General features: G+C 44.0%; 1 protein-coding gene across 2 annotated transcripts; it reads left to right on the forward strand.

The window, feature by feature from the left end:
• Positions 1-1075: 1075 nt before the first annotated feature.
• Positions 1076-20053, forward strand: ret (ret proto-oncogene receptor tyrosine kinase). 2 transcript variants are annotated; one of them, XM_084021556.1, is made up of 20 exons: positions 1076-1210; positions 9918-10163; positions 10361-10651; positions 10727-10965; positions 11049-11244; positions 11326-11525; positions 12478-12760; positions 12926-13057; positions 13309-13419; positions 13505-13618; positions 13697-13941; positions 14041-14188; positions 14269-14376; positions 14455-14669; positions 14983-15105; positions 15184-15254; positions 15341-15478; positions 15613-15712; positions 18076-18223; positions 19090-20053. In XM_084021556.1, the coding sequence occupies exons 1-20, from the start codon at positions 1150-1152 to the stop codon at positions 19245-19247; spliced, it is 3327 nt and encodes a 1108-aa protein (XP_083877682.1). In that variant the 5' UTR covers positions 1076-1149; the 3' UTR covers positions 19248-20053. The 2 variants fall into 2 exon arrangements, with proteins under 2 accessions (XP_083877682.1, XP_083877683.1); XM_084021557.1 differs by having other exon boundaries at positions 12478-12754.
• Positions 20054-21650: the final 1597 nt, after the last annotated feature.

Genomic DNA, 21650 nt, shown 5'->3' on the forward strand with positions numbered 1-21650 from the left:
GTACAGAAGCTTATTGTGTAACCAAAACATGTATTTTTTTCAGTACACTTCAAGTGAATTATAAAACACATACATGTGAACTGACTGCAGCTTTTTCTTTGACTTCTTGCTGCTTTCTCACTTTCTGTCTCTATATATATATACAGTCTATGGTTTCCTCCAGCATTCCCTTTCTTCTTTGTGTTTATAGATGATACAACTGAGACACGGTGAGTAAACCAAAGACAGCAGGTGCAGATACAACAGCAGTGTTTTTCTTCCACTTGGTGAAAAAGTTTCCTGGAGCTGCTGAGGAGCCCTGCTGTCCCTTCTTGCAGCCCAGTGAGCTCCAGTGTTGTTGCTCCATGCGGAGACATTGATTGGAGAGCATGTGTGTGTGTGTGTGTGTGTGTGTGTGTGTGTGTGAGTGAGACTGACTGACTGACCGGTGTCCTGCCCCGAGGCTGCAGCAATGCATCACTCCACTCACACACACACACACACACACACCATCCAGTCTGACCAGAGTCCTGCAGCTGGTCTTAACAATAGTTTCAGGTTTCTTCTCTCTGGCGCTGAAAAAGCATAATTGATGAGCAGATGAGAAGCTGTCTGATATTTATAGCTGAACTGTTTGACTTTTTTGTGTTTTTAAACTGAATCCACTGCAGTAAGTACACCAACACCACCGTTTAATGATAATCTTTAATACTTTTGTCTCCACCACCATCCAGCTGCGTGTTAATGAGGTGACTGACCTGCTGTTAAATTATGCTCTTAAATTTCCTGTAGATGCTGTGCAGCCTGCTGCTGCTGCGGAAGCAGCGGGGCAGTGAGTGGTGGTGAAGCAGCGCGCCTCCTCCTCCTCCTCCTCCTCCTCCTCCTCCCCCACCGGCCCCCCCTCGGCCAGTCAGCCCAGCAGCAGCCACCGGAGCCGCACACAGCAGCAGCCTTTCTGCGGGACACCGAGGATTGCATCTCCCCGCCCGGAGCCGCGCGCGCACACGGGACACGCGCTGCTTCACCACAACGCCTTCGATCCTCTATTCTTTTTATTTTTCATTCTTCGCTCTAAGGAACTTTTTTCATTTTTTTTTTTCATTTTTCATTTTTCATTTTTTTTTTAAATCTCATTTTCATTCAGAAACTTTTCACTTATGGTTCGCGAATATGGGGTCAAGTTGTGGTTTCTGTCGGGGAAACATCGTGCTGCTTCTGCTGCTGCTGGAAGGTAAGGATCATCATCATTTTATTTCTAGACTCCCATAAAGTAAACAATTTAATATTTCTAAGTGGCTTACTTCAACTCCAATAATACTTTATTAAAAAACAAAGACATTTGAAGGTGTTTTCTTCTCCTGTGTTTAAAAGCATCCTCTTCATCTCCTGTCAGAACGACCATTACTTGTTGGATGAGCACAGCAGGAGCTCAAATGTGTTTGTAGTGAAGGGATGCACTTTAAATTCACTAAATGTATGATTCCCTGAAAATCTGAATGTCACAGGAGAGGAGAGAGATTTGTGGAGCCAGTGGACCTGAAGTGTAGACGTCCACCGACATAACAGGCCACACTTTAAATTGGCTGCTCATGTGTGAAGCTAGATTGCTTTACTAAATTGCAAAAAAAACCTTTTGGGAAGCTGAGTGAGTGTTTTTTTCCTAGAAGCATCTGAACACAATGCTGGCACCGTTTTGTTTTTTTTGTTTGCTGCAGAAAGTGATACTTGCATGGTGTGCCGGTTTGTTATGCGTGGTATGGCACACTGGAACACGAGAGTCAAAATGAATTCTGCCGTATATCATAATATTATAATCCCGCTCACAATCCCACAGCCCAACTGTACCAACACTGCTCCTCCCATCGCTGTCTATATTTAAAGTGTCTCTCATAGCTCAGGAGTGTGTGTGTGTGTGTGTGTGTGTGTGTGTGTGTGTGTGTGTGTGTGTGTGTGTGTGTGTGTGTGGGCAAGCATGTTGCTTTGGAAAATAATAAATAAATACACAAATATAGGCCTATTGTCCAAAAATGCATGGAATTCCCTGAATTCAGTGTTTGGACTTGAAGTCTGAGCAGAGGTTTGACTGTCGGTGCTTGCATTAGGGATGTGGAGTGTGAAAGTGAGAGGTCTTCTAGTGGCATTGAGATGTGAAGAGGTCGTCCATCTGCACGTGGATGGGGTCAGGGCTGTTTCATGCCTGCAAAACCAGCCTTACAGTCCTAATAAACGACAGGCCTACGTAATCGCCCCGGGGGAGCACTTTCCTGCAGCGTTGTTAAAATGATTAATGAAACATTTTTTAAGGTGCTGCAGCCGTATGTAACGCTTTCTGCTTATTTTTCATCGTGACAGATGTGGTTGAGGAAGGGGGGGGGGTTCACATCACATCCCACTTTGAGTAGAAATGATGCGTCTCTGCTTTGTGCTGCTTTGTCACCGACGTGGGGCGTTTCTATCCCGGTATTTATAGAGGAACACAGTTGGTCCAGTTCCATTTCATATGTCAAGGACGTGCTGGTAATTAAACGGGTGCTGAAATCCACACCCATACGTGGACAACGGGGCGCTCCTCACCTGCCCGTCCGTCGCAACAAAAGAGCCACGCTTGTACAGAGAGGAGGAGGAGGAAGAGGAAGGAGGAGGGCTGCAGGGCAGGTGTGCAGCAGCTGCTCCTATCTCTGGGCAAACACTGGCTGTTTGTTTTCTTTAGGAAAATATCCCCTGTTATACAAGTGCACACAGCGTTCGGATTGTAACGTCGGACGTTAACTGCCCTCAAAGCCACACGTCGGATTGATTTTTTAGCTGTACGTTCATCTGTTTCTCTGTTTGTGTCTGACCTCCACGTCATTTCCTCCCAAAGCCACTTCTTTATAAGTTGTTACATCATAGAAGTGTCGGTCATCAAAGCCTCTAGTGAGAGTTTTCATCACCATACAAGTCGTTTTTGATATTTGATCGATTCTGGATTCGATTGTAGAAAAACTAAAGTTATTTAGTGTTTGGTCCCTCGCTATCCAGGGTCCAGGTGATCCATTACTTTAGTGTTTCTTGCTGAGGCAATCACAGGAAGGGAAATTGGCAATCAGCGCTCACTATTAGAGTCGTCAGCATTTTGTGAATGTGGCCGCGTCGCTGTGAGCTTCTAGAAGAAGTAAAAGCAGGTCAAGAAATCAAATAGAGGAGAATAAAAGGCGTGTGTGATTGGAGATGGTGGAGATGTGTTTGAGTTACAGAAATCTCCTGGACGGTCGTGGTTGTTGAGATTTGAACTTTGGAGGTCAGGGAGGTGCATGTGGACATCGGTGTGGCGTTTAAGGACATGCTGGTTGCTTTGCAGAGGAGTTGAAACTCAAATGAACCAAATCCTCTTAACAGACACTTCTGTGTGATCCATCTCCCCCCCCCCCCCCCTCCCTCCCAAGAAGAGCCGCAGATGTTTTCGCGTAAAAAGCATCGATCCGTTTATCTCCCGCCGTGACCTTGCCACAGTAGCTTTGACCCCTCTTCGCCCTGTGACCTTTTGAAACCATAACCAAGCGGTGTCGGCCCCTCGTCGTCCGAGGCTGCAGCTTCTTTAAGCTCCTCCTCCTCCTCCTCCTCCTCCTCTTTGCATTAGAATGATCATTTTCATCAGCATCTCTTCCTTCTTGAGAAGGATCGGGCCAATAAATCTCATTTGATGCACGCTACTATTTGATTAAGCTCCTGGTTACATTATATGATATAGCAAAGCATCTGTCTTGTGTGCCGCCCGAGGATGAATAATAAATCTGGCCAATTTCTCCGTCTTGTTGTCACAACGTCTCTTTTAGGATAATTGGAGAGCATCACCATACAAGAGTTTTATCTTTTATATTAAATTCTCTCTGAAAAAGAAATGATTTGATTACTTATCTGTGGCGCAGGCTAATGTAGTTATTGGTGTTTAGTTTATTGCGTTGGTCTCACCCTCCCAAACCTCCTTTCTGCCTCCGAGGACGGCGAGCTGCAGACGACCAGCGTCAGAGCGGTGATGCAGCACTTTCAAAGTTTGACGTTTTTGACTTTCAGTTATGGCTCCTCCTTTCTTGCCAATAATCATCCCATTAAGATTGAAATATCACGTCTGATCGAGGGACAACACCCACTTTTATGATGACTGCTGTTGCTGAGAGTCTTTTGGTGCCAAACCTCAAACTCCGGACTGTTTCCGCCGCCGATGCTGCTCCAACCTGTCAAAGCTCTCCGCCTGATCCTCTAGTCAGTTCGGGGTCACACTTCCCATCATGCATGGGGAGAATCTAATTTGCTATGTTGCGAGGACAAGGAGACATTGATTTAAATTTGGCCCTCGGGGCATCCAGTCCTCTCGTTTCACACGGGCCTCGCTGTGTTTGACCCGCCGTCTCCAACAATGAGCGGAAAACAAAAAGAGGGAGCTCGGCTCATTTCATTTCCACGTCAGAACGTGGGATTGCGTGCGCCAGCGTTTGGATGTGAATTTGTAGATTATAATTGTTGCCTCCTGTTTAAAGGCCTTTCCCTGGCGTCGTCCCGTGTCCGTTTGTTTGCTCCCTCACTTCCCTGAAGTGGGCAAACATTCTGGAAATTAATTTTTTCCGACCGGGCCTTTCACTCCGTCCGCCACCTGCCAGTGCCAGAAACTCTTCACTTCCATGTGTGCGGGAAAACGCCCTCCATTCTCTCCCGTAAAGACAACAGCCCTCCCTTTTGTTTCCATACTGTAATCCAGCAGAGTCGCTGTGAAACCTGATGTGGTGACGACGTCACGGCAGCTCAAAGTAATATCTCATATTTAAAGGTATTACTATTTAATGATGCTAAAAATACTGCACACGCTATTGTTAATGTGGAATCAGAGGTTTACTAGTAATACATTTTATATTTAATTCATCGGGATGTCTCAGGTGTTTATTTACACGATGACAAAAAGGTTCTTATCCATTTAGCTTTTAGTCACAGTGCAGCTTTAGCGTTTGGGTGGATTGCTGTGAAATCTTGTTCATTCGTGATCCCCAGAAGCTGAATCCTGAATCAGAATCAGAATCAGAAAGGAGTTTATTGCCAAATACGTTTTCACATACAAGGAATTTGCCTTGGCCTTCAGTGCGCATGATATTTACAAGAATAAACAATAACTATAATGAAAAAATGACCCATAAAAAGACACTATGTACATATGCACCATAATATAATAATATTTACCATTTTAAATGAGTGAATAATGTATTTGTGCAAAACTTTATTTTCATCATCCATCACATTTTAATTGAATACTTTGGTTTGTGGTCCTGCAATACTATAGTGACCATCCCACAATGCCTCCACCTTGTGTTGAGCACAAATTAGCAAATGTTAGCATGCTAACAGGCTAAAGGTATGAACACTGAAGCTCAGTGTTTAGCATCGTCACTGTGATGTTAGCGCTTCACTCAAAGCACTATGTTGAACCTCACAGAGCCATTAGCTGGAAGGATGAAGGCTCTCTCTCTCTCTCTCTCTCTCTCTCTCTCTCTCTCTCTCTCTCTCTCTCTCTCTCTCTCTCTCTCTAATGAATGTACAGAGTGTCTTTCTCTGGAAGCAATTAGTGGGAGCCAATACAAAGACACGTAATTTAAAGGGAGCATCGTCAGAAAGAAATCAGTCGTGTTGGAATCTGAAACTATTTAAGCAAATAAAAACCTACTTGATGTCTCTGCGAGTCCATCTGATGTCTATTTACCGCCGCCGTCATGTGGACTAGAGAGGGTTTGTTTTTATCAAAGCAGTCTAATGACTGGCTCCATGACGCACCACGTGTTCAATTTTTGATGCCACCGACGCTCCCGCAGGAATCCTTCAAACTGGATTTCCCCCCCGAGGAGACGCTCTATTAGATTTCTCGATGACTGATGAACATGGTTCATTGGATCTTAGCTCTTGTATCCTCTGAGGGCTAATTGGATTATATTCTGGCGTAATTGATTATTATGTTACGGTACGCATCACGGTAAACCTGAGTAATCCACCCGGAGCCCCCGACTACCTCCTCCCCCCCAACCCCAGATCGTATTACTCTGATGAAAAGTTTTTAATGACCGTGTCATCATGACAGGATGTGACTTCCTCTCCTTATCGCCCCCCCCCCACCCCACCGTGTTGTTTTGGGATTGAAATAATCACAATCCGGACTTTATTAAATTCTGGATTCCGGTGTGAGATGACGAAGCAATCGCGTGTGCCGGCACAGGAAACCAAGAGGGAGAGATTTCCAAACATTATGATCAATAATAGCCCTCATAAGTGGAATTATAGCCCAACGTGCAGCTTTTTAGTTAATTGAAACCTCGAGGAGAAGTCGTTCTCATAACTGTTACATCTTTGGGAGCGGAGTAATCGTGATGGGTTTCAGGGATTATGATAGTATTTATGTATCGCCGTGGTAACCGCCGCTTTGTGATAGGGGAGAGATCATTTGAAAACATGGATATTAGTGGAAATGAACAGTGATAACGAACAAAGTGAAACGGAGATGATTGCAGCCGTCCGTCTCATCAGGGGGGAAACAATCAGCATGGCTGTTGATTAGTACGGTTATTGATCGGTCTGCTGCCACATACGCAGCCTGTCCAATGGGTCGTTAGCAGGGAGGACGGGGGACAGACGTTGACCTTGGGAGAGAAAAGGGTGCTCGGCGCCAAGACAAGGGCGTCCCGGCGGGAGTAGGAAAACAAGGCAAGAGGATGGTGGTTTGTATGATTCAGACGTCCAGAGAATAATTAAATCACTACTTAAATTAACGAAGCCAGGGTTTTTCATTTGTTTGGCCGGATGGGCTCCCCAAGGTCACTTTTGCCTGACCCCCCCCTCAAAGCGCCCCCTGATCTGGTGAGGAGAATGAATCAGCAGCTAGGGGTCGATGTGAAGGAGGACGTCTGGGTGGGAGATCCACATTGGGAGACCAGGTCGGTCTAACACATGAGCTCATAGCTGGTAAATCTATCAGCCGGAGCACGCATTGAGCTAATTGAGTTCCTGTCTTTGTCTGGGACGATGGAGGGAGAGAGAGAGAGGGCGTCCCACCCTATCAGCTCTGACCGGTCCCAGACAGCGCTGCGGTCGCTGGTGATTCTGACGACTGAGCTCGTGTCCTTTTTGTCCTTCCACACTTAAAAAAGAAAAAGAGACAGAAAAGTGACACAGGCCATAATTAACTGAAGGAAAAGTGCCACAGTCAAAGGCGTACGTGTGTTGTTTTGTTTTTGAGTTCAGTTTCACTCTCCGCTCGGCAGCACACGATATCTCTTGTAAACAGGGATCGCTACGAGAGTCCTGCTGTTCAAACACGGGGCTTTGTTTGCAAAATTACTTACGCTGCCTTTTGAAGACATGGCACTGTGTATGGCAGCTCGAGCGTGGCTTTTATCGCTGTTTGAAGACCGTAAAAGGTCCCTCTGCTTATGGTGGCGGCTGGTGTTTTGACACTTTGACCTTTGGGAGGTCACGGCTGCTCCCAAATGGTAAATGGACCTGCATTTATATAGTGCTTTTCTAGCTAAGTAGCTACATTCAGTCACTTTTACTCGTTCACGTGCAGCATCAGGGGCAATTGGGGGTTCAGTGTCTTGCCCAAGGAGACAGCATGCAGACTGGAGGAGCTGGGATTCGAACCGCCAATCTTCTGATTGAAGGATGACTCTCTCTCGCCCTGAGCTACAGCCGCCCCAAACCAGCTTGTAAAACCGCCTTTGCATGGTCATCTTGGGGTTGAGACGTCATTACTTTCTATATTTCCGTTACTCCTTCAGGTCATTTAGGGGAAGGTAATGAGTCAGGCCTTTTTTTAGGAAAATCATCATGGCATCACAGAACCAGAGATGCCATTCGTTAAAGGGAGGGCCTGCTTGATCCATCCAATTAATTAGTTTTGATATAAACTGCCTGCTTTCTGTTGGCTTGGGTCCTGGAAAGAAATTGAATTTTGAATGATATAAACAAATTGTGTTGCGCGGGGTCCAGCCACCGTGGCTTCCAGCCAAGTCCAAGCATTCACAGATGCATTCAGCTCCCCCGGTCCACATGTCGGACCCCGCCGGTTCTCTTTCTGCAGAGCTGCTGTCATCCGCTCCGGCTTTTGATTCATGACGGTGTCATGTGTGAGATATCTGTGGATGAGATTATTTCCTTTCATTTCTATAACAGAGGGCTGCTGAAAGGAGTATTTCTTCTGTCTTGTTAAAGGCAATAATTTAATCCTGGATCTTTAGCATCTTATCAAATTAATGCAGCCATTAGTCTAATAATGTATTATGAGAGTTATTAAGCTGCAGTTCTCTGCTCTTATTGTGTCAGCTTGGTAATAGCTCCCTCTAGTTGTAAGTACTGTAATTACATTCTAAGTACACAGATGGAATGGCATTGATTTTTCTGTTATTTTGCTCTGGGAATTCTTATATATTATTATTATTATTTACCGCCACTTGCTGAGAGTTATATTTAAAATGTTTTGGTGCTATATCATGTTTTATTACTGTAAACACAAGGCCATCCATCCACGTTGAACCATTGTTTCTGCCTCCCGAGGTTATTACATGAGAAAAAGACAATGTATGGCTTTTTAAACAGAAACAGATTGTTTCACTTTAAAGGAAACTTAAAATGATCTTTTTGTGCTCCTTTGGTCCGGCTCTGCAGCTTCATAACATCCCAGATTCACTTTGATTTATGGCTGCAATTCTGCAGCTCATGGCCAGATATATAAGATATTTTTTATTTAGTTTGAATACAACATCCATTGCTGCAAACAGATTTGTCCAAATGAACGAGTGAGTTACTCCTGTTTTAATTTCGAATGAACAATAATTCAGGTTGTTTTTTTAAGCATCGTCAGTCGATCTCTGTGTTGTCTTTTCGAGTATATTGTATATTGTTTCAAGCATTTTGGGTGGCGTCTATCAGATTAATATACCCAAGAAGAAGAAGAAGAAAAAACAATGCAGCAAACCTAAACCAGAAAAAGCCTCAAGACATTTTTCAAGGTTAAGCACGAGCGGTTTGAATTAGTTTGTGGTAAATTTAACAAATGGAAAACCATCCCTAAAATCTGAGTCATGAATCTGACATCCGCCAAAGCTGCTGTTTGTCTTTGTCTCCGACCAACACTTTTAATAAAAAGGGGGCTGCAGCCTCCCGGAGTGTATCTCCATCCTTCAGGAAGGACGGCCACATTTTATCCATCAGCTCGGCCTCCTGTCATCCAACCCCCGCGAAATTAAATCAATGTCTGAAACCAGAGCCGAGGCCTCGACTGCACCAACAGAAATAGAAAATCTAGTTTTGCTGTCTGCTAATGACATTAGTGCGTTCCCTAAATGGTCGCCTGCCGTCGTCAAAGAGGAACATAGTGGATATAATTACAGGAGGAACACTCGCATCTCCATTTTCCTGTAAAACGCACAGCTCGCTGGAGCTCTTTATGGATTTCCTCAGCGCTCGTGTGCTGTCTGAACCCCCCCCCCCTCCCCTGGCAGGTTATGATTCATTTCTCCTCCATATCATGTTATCCCTTGTAATTAAACTTCTTCAAGGTGAACACAAGGAGAATCGGAAACCACATGTTATTGACCGTATGAGAAATTCATTAAAAGGGCTGCATAAGTGTTATTCGAGCCCTCCTTTCAATTTCCGCTAACGGGGGAGATGAAAGACGTGTCAGAGGGGGGAGGGGGAAACCCAGTACCTGTCATATTCCATGTATATATATGTTCATTTCCAGTCGGTGGCCAGACGGCATTGTTCCCGCAGTTAAATTTCCAGAAAGAGATGTCAGATAAGTGCTCTGTAATAACACCATCAGGCCTTTTTCCCCCCAGTTTTCCTGAAAGGGAAATCAAACCAAACCCCTGAGATTCACTTGGCTTTGCTCTCTAACATCTGCTTATTTCTCCTCCCTGCAGGAGCGACGGCGCTGTACTTCCCTCAGAATGAGTACATTGAGACGGTGTACGTCGGCCAGCCGGCGGGGACGCCCGTCCTGCAGGTCCACGCCATGCTGGACCAGGACTCCGAGCGGCCGCATTTCTACCTGTGCTGGACGAGCTCCATCCGACGCCCGGCCTACAGCTCCTGGTTCAGCCTGGACGTCCACACCGGAGTGCTGAGCCTGAACAAGACGCTGGAGGAGAACGACTTCGCCTTGTTGTGTGAGTTGGAAGGTGTTTTAACGGCGATGCGTCGCCTCCACCCTGTGCCAGCTGTCCCCTACACACCAGTAAATCAGCTGCCTTTGCATTCTAGTTTGGCTCCGGTCTTCAGGATGATAATGTAATTGGGTGCAGGCATTCAAGAAGAAGAGCTTAGTCATCAAAAAAGAGATGATTTTGGCTGTGTGTCCCATCAGATCAACACTCCTGGTCCGTGAAGAAGCTGTTCCTGCACGCCATGGTGGTACCCAACCTCACCAAGAAGTCCCAGTGCCTCAGGAACTCCCCTCGGGTCACGCTGGACTTCGTCAACGCCACGATGCCTCAGTGCGCTCAGACGGACATGAAGGAGCTGTGCTTCCCCCACAGAGACACCTCCAACCCCCACATCATGGAGAACAGGTTCCCGGGGGCCCTGCGGCAGCTCCGGCGTCTCACCAGACTCAACGTCTGCCCCAACTACACCATCTCTTACAACGTGGAGTCAGGTTAGTGGTTTCAAACAAGGAGCTCACAGGTTAGAAGTTGAATTCATCATGGTAACACCTGGTTCTCGTCTCCAGATGCACCGGCGCCGTTTGCCGTGGACGAGAACACCACGGAGCTGGTGGTGACGGCGCCGCTGGACCGCGAGGAGAGCGAGTGCTACCGCCTCCTGCTGGTCTGCACGGTCCGGACGGAGACCCTCATCACCAAGGTGGAAACCTCGCTGGACGTCTTTGTCAACGACGAGGACGACAACGCGCCGTACGTCAACGGGACGGACACGGCAGATGTCGTCATCAACTTCAACCGGACAAAAGTGAGGCGACTGATGAGCAGTTTGATTGGTTTATAGGCCTGATGTTGGTTTGATCCATGTCTCACTTCTTCTTTCTCCTTCAGGGTGGCTCTTTTGGGGCTTTGTTTGTGTTTGACAGAGATTTGACCCCCATCTACCCCATCGACCAGAGTCACAATAAATACGTGGGGACGTTGCTCAACAACGACCCCTGGATAAAGGAAACATTCGACATAAAAGGCACCTTCAGTGAAAAGAAAGCTGCTGTTGGAGGAATTCGAGAGACCGTCCACGACTACCGTGAGTGATCAAGAAGCTGCTGCAAATCATCCGTTTTTATATGAACACAAGTTTTTAATCCACATTTCCATCCGATGGCAGAGCTGGTCCTGAAGAGGAATCTGTTGGTGACGGAGAACCGCACCGTGCAGCTGGACTACCTGGTCAATGACACCACCTACCCCGGTCTGGAGGGAACCGTGTCCCTGCACTTCAACGTCACCATCCTACCCGTGCACGTCGGCTTCGCCAACATCACGCATATGTTCACGCTGACGCGCAGAGCCTCCTTTTATGCTCAGGTACTCGTCTCTGTTTAATCTGCTGTTTCTTAAAGAATCACTCAATGTGTTTTCAAGTTGTTTTACAGTAACTCAGACCCGTATGCATCACATCAACATGTCTGAAAGATGGTAAAGATGTACACCTGAGTAGCTCCGGCTTACTAAAACAAAGCTTTTTCTTTTAATCTTTATTGAACATGTTAAAAATAATAATACAAACTTAATATAGTGAATGAGCAGTAAAAATGAAAGCAAAAAAGAAAAACAAGCAAATGGGATCCTCAGAATCCTAAGTGATAAATACATGGCTCAAATAATATAGTTCATGTTCAAAAGAGATAGGAAGAAGTTAAAAACGTTTCAGTTTTTTATAATTATTAATCATAAACAAATTAAAAATTCAGTTTGAATCAGTAAATTCTGTAAAGTAGATGTCACTGAAGTGTCAAAAACAATTATTTTATTCCCCAATCAGATTTAACTCTGAATGCTGAATAGTGTTGACATGCATGCTGTGAGACTGCCACCTACTGGCTCAGTAAAATAACAACAAAAAATGTAATTCCTTAATTAGTATTTAAATAAAATAAAAAATGTTGTCTTTAACATGGTGATAGAAGCTTGTCTTTGGTGAGGGACTTACAGAGAACATAAAGACATACACCTATGAAAGACTTACATTAAACACACACACACACACACACACACACACACACACACACACACACACACATACACACACACACACACACACACACACACACACACACTCAAAACCCTCATAAATAAATAAGCAGGTTTGCAAACTGTATTAAAAAGTGAGGATTTGGCCGAGTTTAAAACGAATACTGCAGTGGGAATAAAAGAGTTTTTGGCCGGAGCTTCTCTAAAGTAGCTGCCATAAAGGTCCATAACATTATTTTTTATTAATTTTCGCATTATGCCAACTATCCACTTAACCTCCTCTCAGGTCGGCAGAGTCTGCGTGGAAAACTGCCAGCAGTTCGATGGCTTCAGGGTCACGTACCGGCTGGAGGTCCCGGAGAGGAACGCGTCGGCCGACCTGCAGTCCTGCTACGCCGCCGTGGGCATCACGCAGGCCGAGGACGAGATGTGGGGGCTGCTCTACGTCAACGACACGGAGGCGCTGCGTCGGCCCGAGTGCCAGGACCTGCACTACCTGGTGGTGGCCCAGGAGGAGCACACGGAGCTGGAGGCCAGCACGCAGATCCACATCATACTAGATGGTGACTGTCACAGTCCAGGTTCATTGAACATTCCACAAGAGATCTTCAGTTTAACCTCTGCTGAATTTTTAGTGACACACACCTGCAGCCTCTTTTCAACCGTTTTCTCTTCTTCCAAATGTCCTTTAAAGATTTAGTCATGTGTGTTTGTTCTCTACTCGTTGCATATAGCCATTAAGGTCAGCGAGGAGAGCCAGCAGTTCCTTTCCTGTGCAGAAAACAGACGGCGAGGAGACTGCGAGTCCATCCGAGGCCTCGGGGCGACAACGGGGCGATGCCAGTGGAGGCAAGGCACAGAGAAAGGTACATTTAATTTAACCAACTCTCACAATAAATAAATATAATCAGAACCAACATGTGGATCCTTCCCAGTAACATTATTTTTTCAGACAGGAATGAGAGTCACAGACAATGTGGTGTTAATGATGAATACAAACAGCTAAAGAAAGTTGCTGTTGTTCAAGCTGCCGCCCTTTTTTCTTTTAGACAAGTCGACCAAACTTCAACGTTTGTTTGTCATCTGCTAATATTTTATCTCTCTTTTGTGTTTGCAGGAATATCTGAGAACTACTCAACCTGCTCCCCCGACCTCCGGACATGTCCAGACAGCTTTTGTGATGCCGTCGAAAGCAAAGATGCGTCAATCTGTCCACAAGACTGTACTAGTAAGAATTTCATGAAGTGCATTTGTGTTTTATTGAGTATGAATCTGCAAATAGGAGCCGTTCTAACCGTTTCCTGTCTCTGAAGAGGAAACCGTTATCGGAGGTCACGAGCGAGGCCTGAGGAACGGGATCCAGGCCGGCTACGGGACCTGCTACTGCTACTCCGAGAGGTGCTTCTGTGAGAAGGAGGACATCGAGGGTGAGTTGTTGATAAACCACACAAACCTGACAGTAAAGTGACACACAAGCTAATTCAGTGCATCCTTCTGTCCTCCAGAGGCGATCTGCGACGACATGTGTAAGACCATCATCGCCACGGCGCTGCTGCTGTCCTTCATCGTCTCCATCCTCCTCTCCTCCTACTTCATCCGCCGCTACCACAAGAACTCGCCGAAGCCCCCGATCGCCTCCGCCGAGATGACGTTCCGCCGGCCGGCTCAGGCGTACCCCATCAGCTTCCCGGCCAACAACCTGCGCCGGGGCTCGCAGGACTCCATCGAGACCGACACCTTTAAGATCCCCGTAAGCCACCTCGTTCAGGCCTCGTGATCGGCTTCTCTTCCAGGGTAACGCGTCGAGCTGGTGGAGAAGTAAAGCAATGTTCCCGTGTTTCTCCAACAGGAGGATCCTAAGTGGGAGTTCCCTCGTAAAAACCTCGTGCTTGGCAAGACGTTGGGAGAAGGAGAGTTTGGGAAAGTGGTCAAGGCGACCGCCTTCAGGCTGAAAGGAAAAGCTGGTTACACCACTGTGGCTGTGAAAATGCTTAAAGGTAAGAGAGGTCAGAGGTCAGGGGGGCGAATGCACGAGAAGCATGAAGAGATTATAACGATGCCGTCTTTCCTCTGACAGAAAACGCCTCTCACAGTGAGCTGCGTGACCTGCTGTCAGAATTCACTTTACTGAAGCAAGTCAACCATCCGCACGTCATAAAGATGTACGGAGCCTGCAGTCAGGACGGTAAGCCCTCCTCCCTCCTCCCTCTCCGGACATGTGTGTTTCCACACGGACTCTTAAGTGCTCCGTTTATCTGAATAGGTCCGTTGTATCTCATCGTGGAATATGCCAAGTACGGGTCGCTCCGCAACTTCCTGCGCGAGAGTCGGAAAGTTGGCCCCAGCTACATGGGCAGGGACGCCAACCGCAACTCCAGCTACCTGGAGAACCCGGACGACAGGGCGCTCACCATGGGGGACCTGATCTCCTTCGCGTGGCAGATCTCCAGAGGCATGCAGTACCTGGCAGAAATGAAGGTATTTTTTATAACAGACTGGGGGAAAAATGACATTTTCTAAATAAAATGTCACTGCAGAAACATTTGAAATACTACAGTTTATGTTACAGCCTGAATAAAATAAGCAGTTGATGGGGAATTGGAGGGCTGAATGATGTTGAAGGGTAAAACATTTAAAGGTGTCAGAAGAATAAGAAATGAAAGCAGATAAAACATGTCGGCTGAGATTGTTTAAAGTAGTTTAAATTAAAATTTTAGAAGAATGAAAACCACTTTGAGCACCGAAAGACACGTTTATATTTTTATTTAAATGAGCGTTTTGGTCCCTGCAGCTCGTTCACAGGGACCTCGCAGCACGAAACGTCCTCGTGGCTGAAGGCCGGAAGATGAAGATCTCAGACTTCGGCCTCTCCAGAGACGTGTACGAAGAGGACTCGTACGTCAAGAGGAGCAAGGTACAGAAAAGAGAGAAAAGTCACTCATGTCGGTGCGTTAATAATAATACCGTTACATTAAAACTCTCTCTGTTTCAGGGTCGTATCCCCGTTAAATGGATGGCGATAGAGTCCTTGTTTGATCACATTTACACAACACAAAGTGACGTGTGAGTACGATCTCACTGTTTCTTTTAAGTAACTACACAGATTATTCCATTCTCTATTATATTGGAATATTGTGTTTTCCTTGCAGCTGGTCCTTTGGTGTGCTGCTGTGGGAGATAGTGACCCTGGGAGGAAATCCGTACCCGGGCATCGCTCCTGAACGCCTCTTCAACCTGCTCAAGACAGGCTACAGGATGGAGAGACCCGAGAACTGCTCCGAGGAAATGTGAGCCTCCGCTCCGTTAGTCTAACAGCAGCTCCACCGAGTGCAATAACTCCCCTCCTCCACCTCCTCCACCGCATTGAGACAGTCATGGAAAATGTGTGCTGGGAGGATTCAAATGTTTTTTCCTTCCACAGGTATAATCTCATGCTCCGATGCTGGAAACAAGAACCGGAGAAGAGGCAGATGTTCTCAGACATCAGCAAAGAACTGGAAAAGATGATGGTGAAGAGTCGGGTACGGTGAAGTCAATGCAATACATTATAATAAGTTATTCATATTCTTCCACAGGAAACAGTGTGTGTGTGTGTGTGTGTGTGGGCGGCTATTAATCAGCCTCTTTCCATGCATAGCTGGCGTAATTTTGACAAACTTTTGTGATGAATCATTGAGATTTGGCGGAGCTCTTTTGCTTTTCCGATCCGTTCGGATTTGCCGCTGGCTTCAGAATGAGGAGTAAATAATTTCTGGTGGACGTCGTGTACTGTTGGCTTGCACACACACACACAGACACACACACACACGCTGCACCGCTGTATGATCCGTCACTCATCCCAAAACGCTTTAGATACCATAATTAGTGTTTGAAGAACAATCCTGTAATGTGGCTCTGGGCAGCGTAATCACAGAGCGTGGAGGTCGGGCGCCTGCTGTTCGAGTCGGGCTAAAAATAGAAGGACGAGGGAATGCCGACGTCCCACAATACAGCGGGCTGCTTCTTCCCTGTTATCACGAGGAGGGGAGTGGGCACATGACTTGGAATGAGTAGACAGTATTTAGTAGTACACAGGAGACATCAGTGACCTGCATCTATCTATCTATCTATCTATCTATCTATCTATCTATCTATCTATCTATCTATCTATCTATCTATCTATCTATCTATCTATCTATCTATCTCTGTCTGTCTGTCTACCTACCTAAGTACCTACCTACCTACCTACCTACCTACCTACCTACAAAGGTACCTACCTACCAAAGTACCTACCTACCTAAGTACCTACCTACCTACCTACCTACATAAGTACCTACCTACCTAAGTACCTACCTACCTACCTAGGTACCTACCTACCTACCTACCTACCTAAGTACCTACCTACCTACCTACCTACAAAGGTACCTACCTACCAAAGTACCTACCTACCTAAGTACCTACCTACCTACCTACCTACCTAGGATCCTATTTACCTAAGTACCTACCTACCTAAGTACCTACCTAAGTACCTACCTACCTACATAACTTCCTACCTACCTACCTAAGTACCTACCTACCTACCTACCTACCTACCTACCTACCTACCTAGGTACCTACCTACCTACCTACCTACCTACCTACCTACCTACCTACCTAAGTATCTACCTATCTACCTACCTAAGTACCTACCTACCTAGGATCCTATTTACCTAAGTACCTACCTAACTACCTACATAACTTCGTACCTACCTACCTAAGTACCTACCTACCTACCTAGGTACCTACCTACCTAAGTACCTACCTAAGTACCTACCTACCTAAGTACCTACCTACCTACCTACCTACCTACCTAAGTACCTACCTACCTACCTAAGTACCTACCTACCTACCTACCGTCCTTAGTACCTACCTACCTAGGATCCTATTTACCTAAGTACCTACCTAAGTACCTACCTACCTAAGTACCTACCTAAGTACCTACCTACCTACATAACTTCCTACCTACCTACCTAAGTACCTACCTACCTACCTACCTACCTACCTACCTAGGTACCTACCTACCTACCTACCTACCTACCTACCTAAGTATCTACCTATCTACCTACCTAAGTACCTACCTACCTAGGATCCTATTTACCTAAGTACCTACCTAACTACCTACATAACTTCGTACCTACCTACCTAAGTACCTACCTACCTACCTAGGTACCTACCTACCTAAGTACCTACCTAAGTACCTACCTACCTAAGTACCTACCTACCTACCTACCTACCTACCTAAGTACCTACCTACCTACCTACCGTCCTTAGTACCTACCTACCTAGGATCCTATTTACCTAAGTACCTACCTAAGTACCTACCTACCTAAGTACCTACCTAAGTACCTACCTACCTAAGTACCTACCTAAGTACCTACCTACCTAAGTACCTACCTAACTACCTATATAACTTCCTACCTACCTACCTACCTACCTAAGTACCTACCTACCTAAGTACCTACCTACCTACCTACATAACTTCCTACCTACCTAAGTACCTACCTACCTAAGTACCTACCTAACTACCTACATAACTCCCTACCCACCTACCTAAGTACCTACCTACCTAAGTACCTACCTACCTACCTACCTAAGTACCTACCTACCTAAGTACCTACCTACCTAAGTACCTACCTAACTACCTACATAACTTCCTACCTACCTACCTAAGTACCTACCTACCTACCTACCTTTTTACCTACCTAAGTACCTACCTACCTACCTACCTACCTACCTACCTACCTTTCTACCTACCTAAGTACCTACCTAACTACCTACATAACTTCCTACCTACCTACCTAAGTACCTACCTATCTACCTACCTATCTATCTATCTAATCATGTCTTCGTTTGCCCCCCTTGTCAGGACTACCTGGACCTGGCGGCGTCCACGCCGGCCGACGCCCTGCTGTACGACGACGCCCTCTCTGAAGAGGACACCCCACTAGTGGACTGTAATAACGCCCCTCTCCCTCGAACCCTCCCCTCCACATGGATTGAAAACAAGCTCTATGGTAGAATCTCCCACGCATTCACTAGATTTTAGAAACAGGACACACAACACAAGCTCTCTTTTTTGGCAAGTTGTGATTGGCTTCTTTTCCGTAGTCAAGTGTGCGTGACTGTGATCTAGGCATGCCTCTTTTTTGCTGATTTAATGCTGACATATCTCCCATTTCACCGTAAATGAGAGGCTCAGTAAAAAAAAAAAAAAAAAAAAGATCTTGTGTTTTGACTTTTTTTTTTTTTTTTTTTTGGTTTGTTTTACTCGGACCTGCTTCTAATGTACGTGAATGCTGATCAAAAAGTGCTACATTTTGTAAATATTGAATATATATATATATATAATATAAATATACCCTCCATTCTTATTTATATGGCAGCGCTCATACTCACGCTTTTCGTCTGTCGATTGTTAGTTTCCTCGCTCCGTCGCACTTCCATCGTCGTCATTCCACCATTCGTTTGCATTGGAAGAAACAGTGTGTCACATTTGAAACAGGTCCTTGCTGAATCAAGCGCTCACTGTGTTTTTTGAAAGAAAAAATTCCAGATTGTCTTAAATTCCCAGACTTTATAATGTATATAAGCTATTGATATATGATGATTTCACAATGCTGAACAGAGAAACAGTAAGGCTCTTGAACGCAACTCTCAGGTGACGATTAAAAGTTACACATCCTCATATTTGACTCAAAAATAATAAATTATATGATATTTCACTTCATTAGACACATCAAAGCCATAACTTTAAACCTCCTGAGAGTCCAACCAGGGCTTGTTTGAGAGGAAGGCACCACAGAGTTCGATTTGAGAGCCTTACTGTCTGCACGCTGTTTATCTTTCACTGTGCAGAAAAATGATATGTTCTCATTTTTAGGCATGTCATACCCCAACTGGCCTGAGAAGAGCCCGGTACCGCTCAACAGACATGATGCCACTAATCCAGTCTTTACAAGATATGCCAATGATAGTGTTTATGCAAACTGGATGGCTTTGCCTTCACCCGCAAAAGCCGTGGACAAGCTCGATAGCTAAAGGCAAAGCCCCCCAACACTGTAGAAAAGAGGACTTAATTGGTAGATGTGTATATTTCTATAAGACTGTACATATACAATCATGATGCTAAAGTTGGTTCCCTTTATTTCTGTTGCACGGGTATTCAATGTTAAAAAACTGGGGGTCTCTTTGCTGCAAAAGCAGCCGGATCAACGTAGACCAACGCTTCATTCAGCTCTCCAGTATGTTAATTATTACCTCACGGGGTCATGTTGGCCAAGTTGTATCACTGCATGACTATTGTACCAGATTGTATGCCAGTGTCAATGTCTTTTAAGTGCCTGTGCCGCTTCTACAATAGCCTCCGATTTTATTAATGTGCGACTGTGAAGATCTGGTTCCAGCCCAGGAATTAAAGGGGACGTCTTTACCATCACCTGCTGTAGACAGCCGGGGGGGTTGAGAGGACAAAAAAAAAAAGGAGAAGCGAAATGCTTGAACTTGTTTTCTGAAAAATGTAAAGTTTCTACTTTTAGAGGACTGCGCTCCTCAAAATCTCAAAGACCCGTTTTGTGTTTTTTCTTCCACTAAATGTTTCAGAACTGTTCTTGCCAAAGAAAAGTAACACAGACAGATCAGTGAACAGTTTTCATACTTTTTGTTCTTGTTTCTTCTTCTTCTTCTTCTTCTATTTTTTTTACATGAAAGATATCAACTAGCCACTTAATGTAGACTGATTCACTGTAAAGGCAATCTTTGTGGAAAAAGTATGATTATGTAAACTAATGAGTGTTATCATTGCAATGTTATTATTTGATTAAGTTCTGATTAATAATAAACTTTAGAAATGTGCAGTATGTCTATTCACCTCATGTCTTTAAAAATACATACGTTTTTGTTTTTTCTTGTGCATTTTTTTTCCAGTGTTGAGGAAGCATCTTATGTTTAATGGTTTACATAAAAACAGGAAAAATAAAGGGTGTGTGTGTGTGTGTGTGTGTGTGTGTGTGTGTGTGTGTGTGTGTGTGTGTGTGTGTGTGTGCGTGTGCGTGTGCGTGTGCGTGTGCGTGTGCGTGTGCGCGTGCGTGCGTGCGTGCGTGCGTGCGTGTGTTTTCGAAGAAGAAAACAGATATTTCACTGTGATTTCAGCATAAAATATTTAATATTCTGTTTACTTTCCCGTTTATGACATATTGGACAGTTGGACTTCTCGCTGAAGGATAAAGCGATATATTTACATATATCACTTTAATGCGAAAAAGTAACCACGTAAATTCCCAAGTTTGTCAAAATAACGTCCGTTTCCAAATTTCCTCACGTTTTTTGGTGATATGTTTAGCTAGCCGTGGTGATAAATTAACATACTTCCGGTCATTTTCAAAATAAATCACTAACGTATAACAACGATAATTACGATCAATAGTAGTGTTTTTGTTGTGAAAATTAATTAATTAATTTTGGGTAACTTGATGCAGCCAGTTAGCTAAACCTTCAGGGTCTTTTTTTATTTACTTTTTCGATATACAGTACTATGACTTTTTATTACTTTTTTCACCATACTATACTATGACTTTTTTCATGACTTTCTTCGTCATGCTATACTATATTTTTTTTGTTTACTTTTTTTTATGACTTTTTTTTTATTCACTTTTTTAACATACTAAACTGACTTTTTATTTACTTTTTTTATGACTTTTTTAATTTACTTTTTTATGACTTTTTTGGACATACTTAACTATGACTTTTTTTATATATATTTTTTCCGACATGCTATACTATGACATTTTAAGGACTTTTTTGACATATTAAACCATGACTTTTTTCGACATACTTTTCTATGACTTTATTATTTTTTTCGACATACTTTACGATTACTTTTTTTTAATTCACTTTTTTAACATACTAAACTGACTTTTTATTTACTTTTTTCTGACTTTTTTGGACATACTTAACTATGACTTTTTTAATATATATTTTTTCTGACATGCTATACTATATTTTTTTTGTTTACTTTTTTTTATGACTTTTCAACATACTATACTATGATTTTTTTTCACTTTTTTAACATACTAAACTGACTTTTTATTTACTTTTTTTCTGACTTTTTTTATTTACTTTTTCTGACTTTTTTGGACATACTTAACTATGAATTTTTTTATATATATTTTTTCTGACACTATATTTTTTTTGTTTACTTTTTTTTATGACTTTTCAACATACTATACTATGACTTTTTTTTAATTCACTTTTTTAACATACTAAACTGACTTTTTATTTACTTTTTTCCTGACTTTTTTTATTTACTTTTTTATGACTTTTTTGGACATACTTTACTATGACTTTTTTTATATATATTTTTTCCGACATGCTATACTATGACATTTTAAGGACTTTTTTGACATATTAAACCATTACTTTTTTCGACATACTTTTCTATGACTT

This window comes from Eutrigla gurnardus, assembly GCF_963514095.1.
Source record: "Eutrigla gurnardus genome assembly, chromosome: 11".
NCBI lineage: Eukaryota > Metazoa > Chordata > Actinopteri > Perciformes > Triglidae > Eutrigla > Eutrigla gurnardus.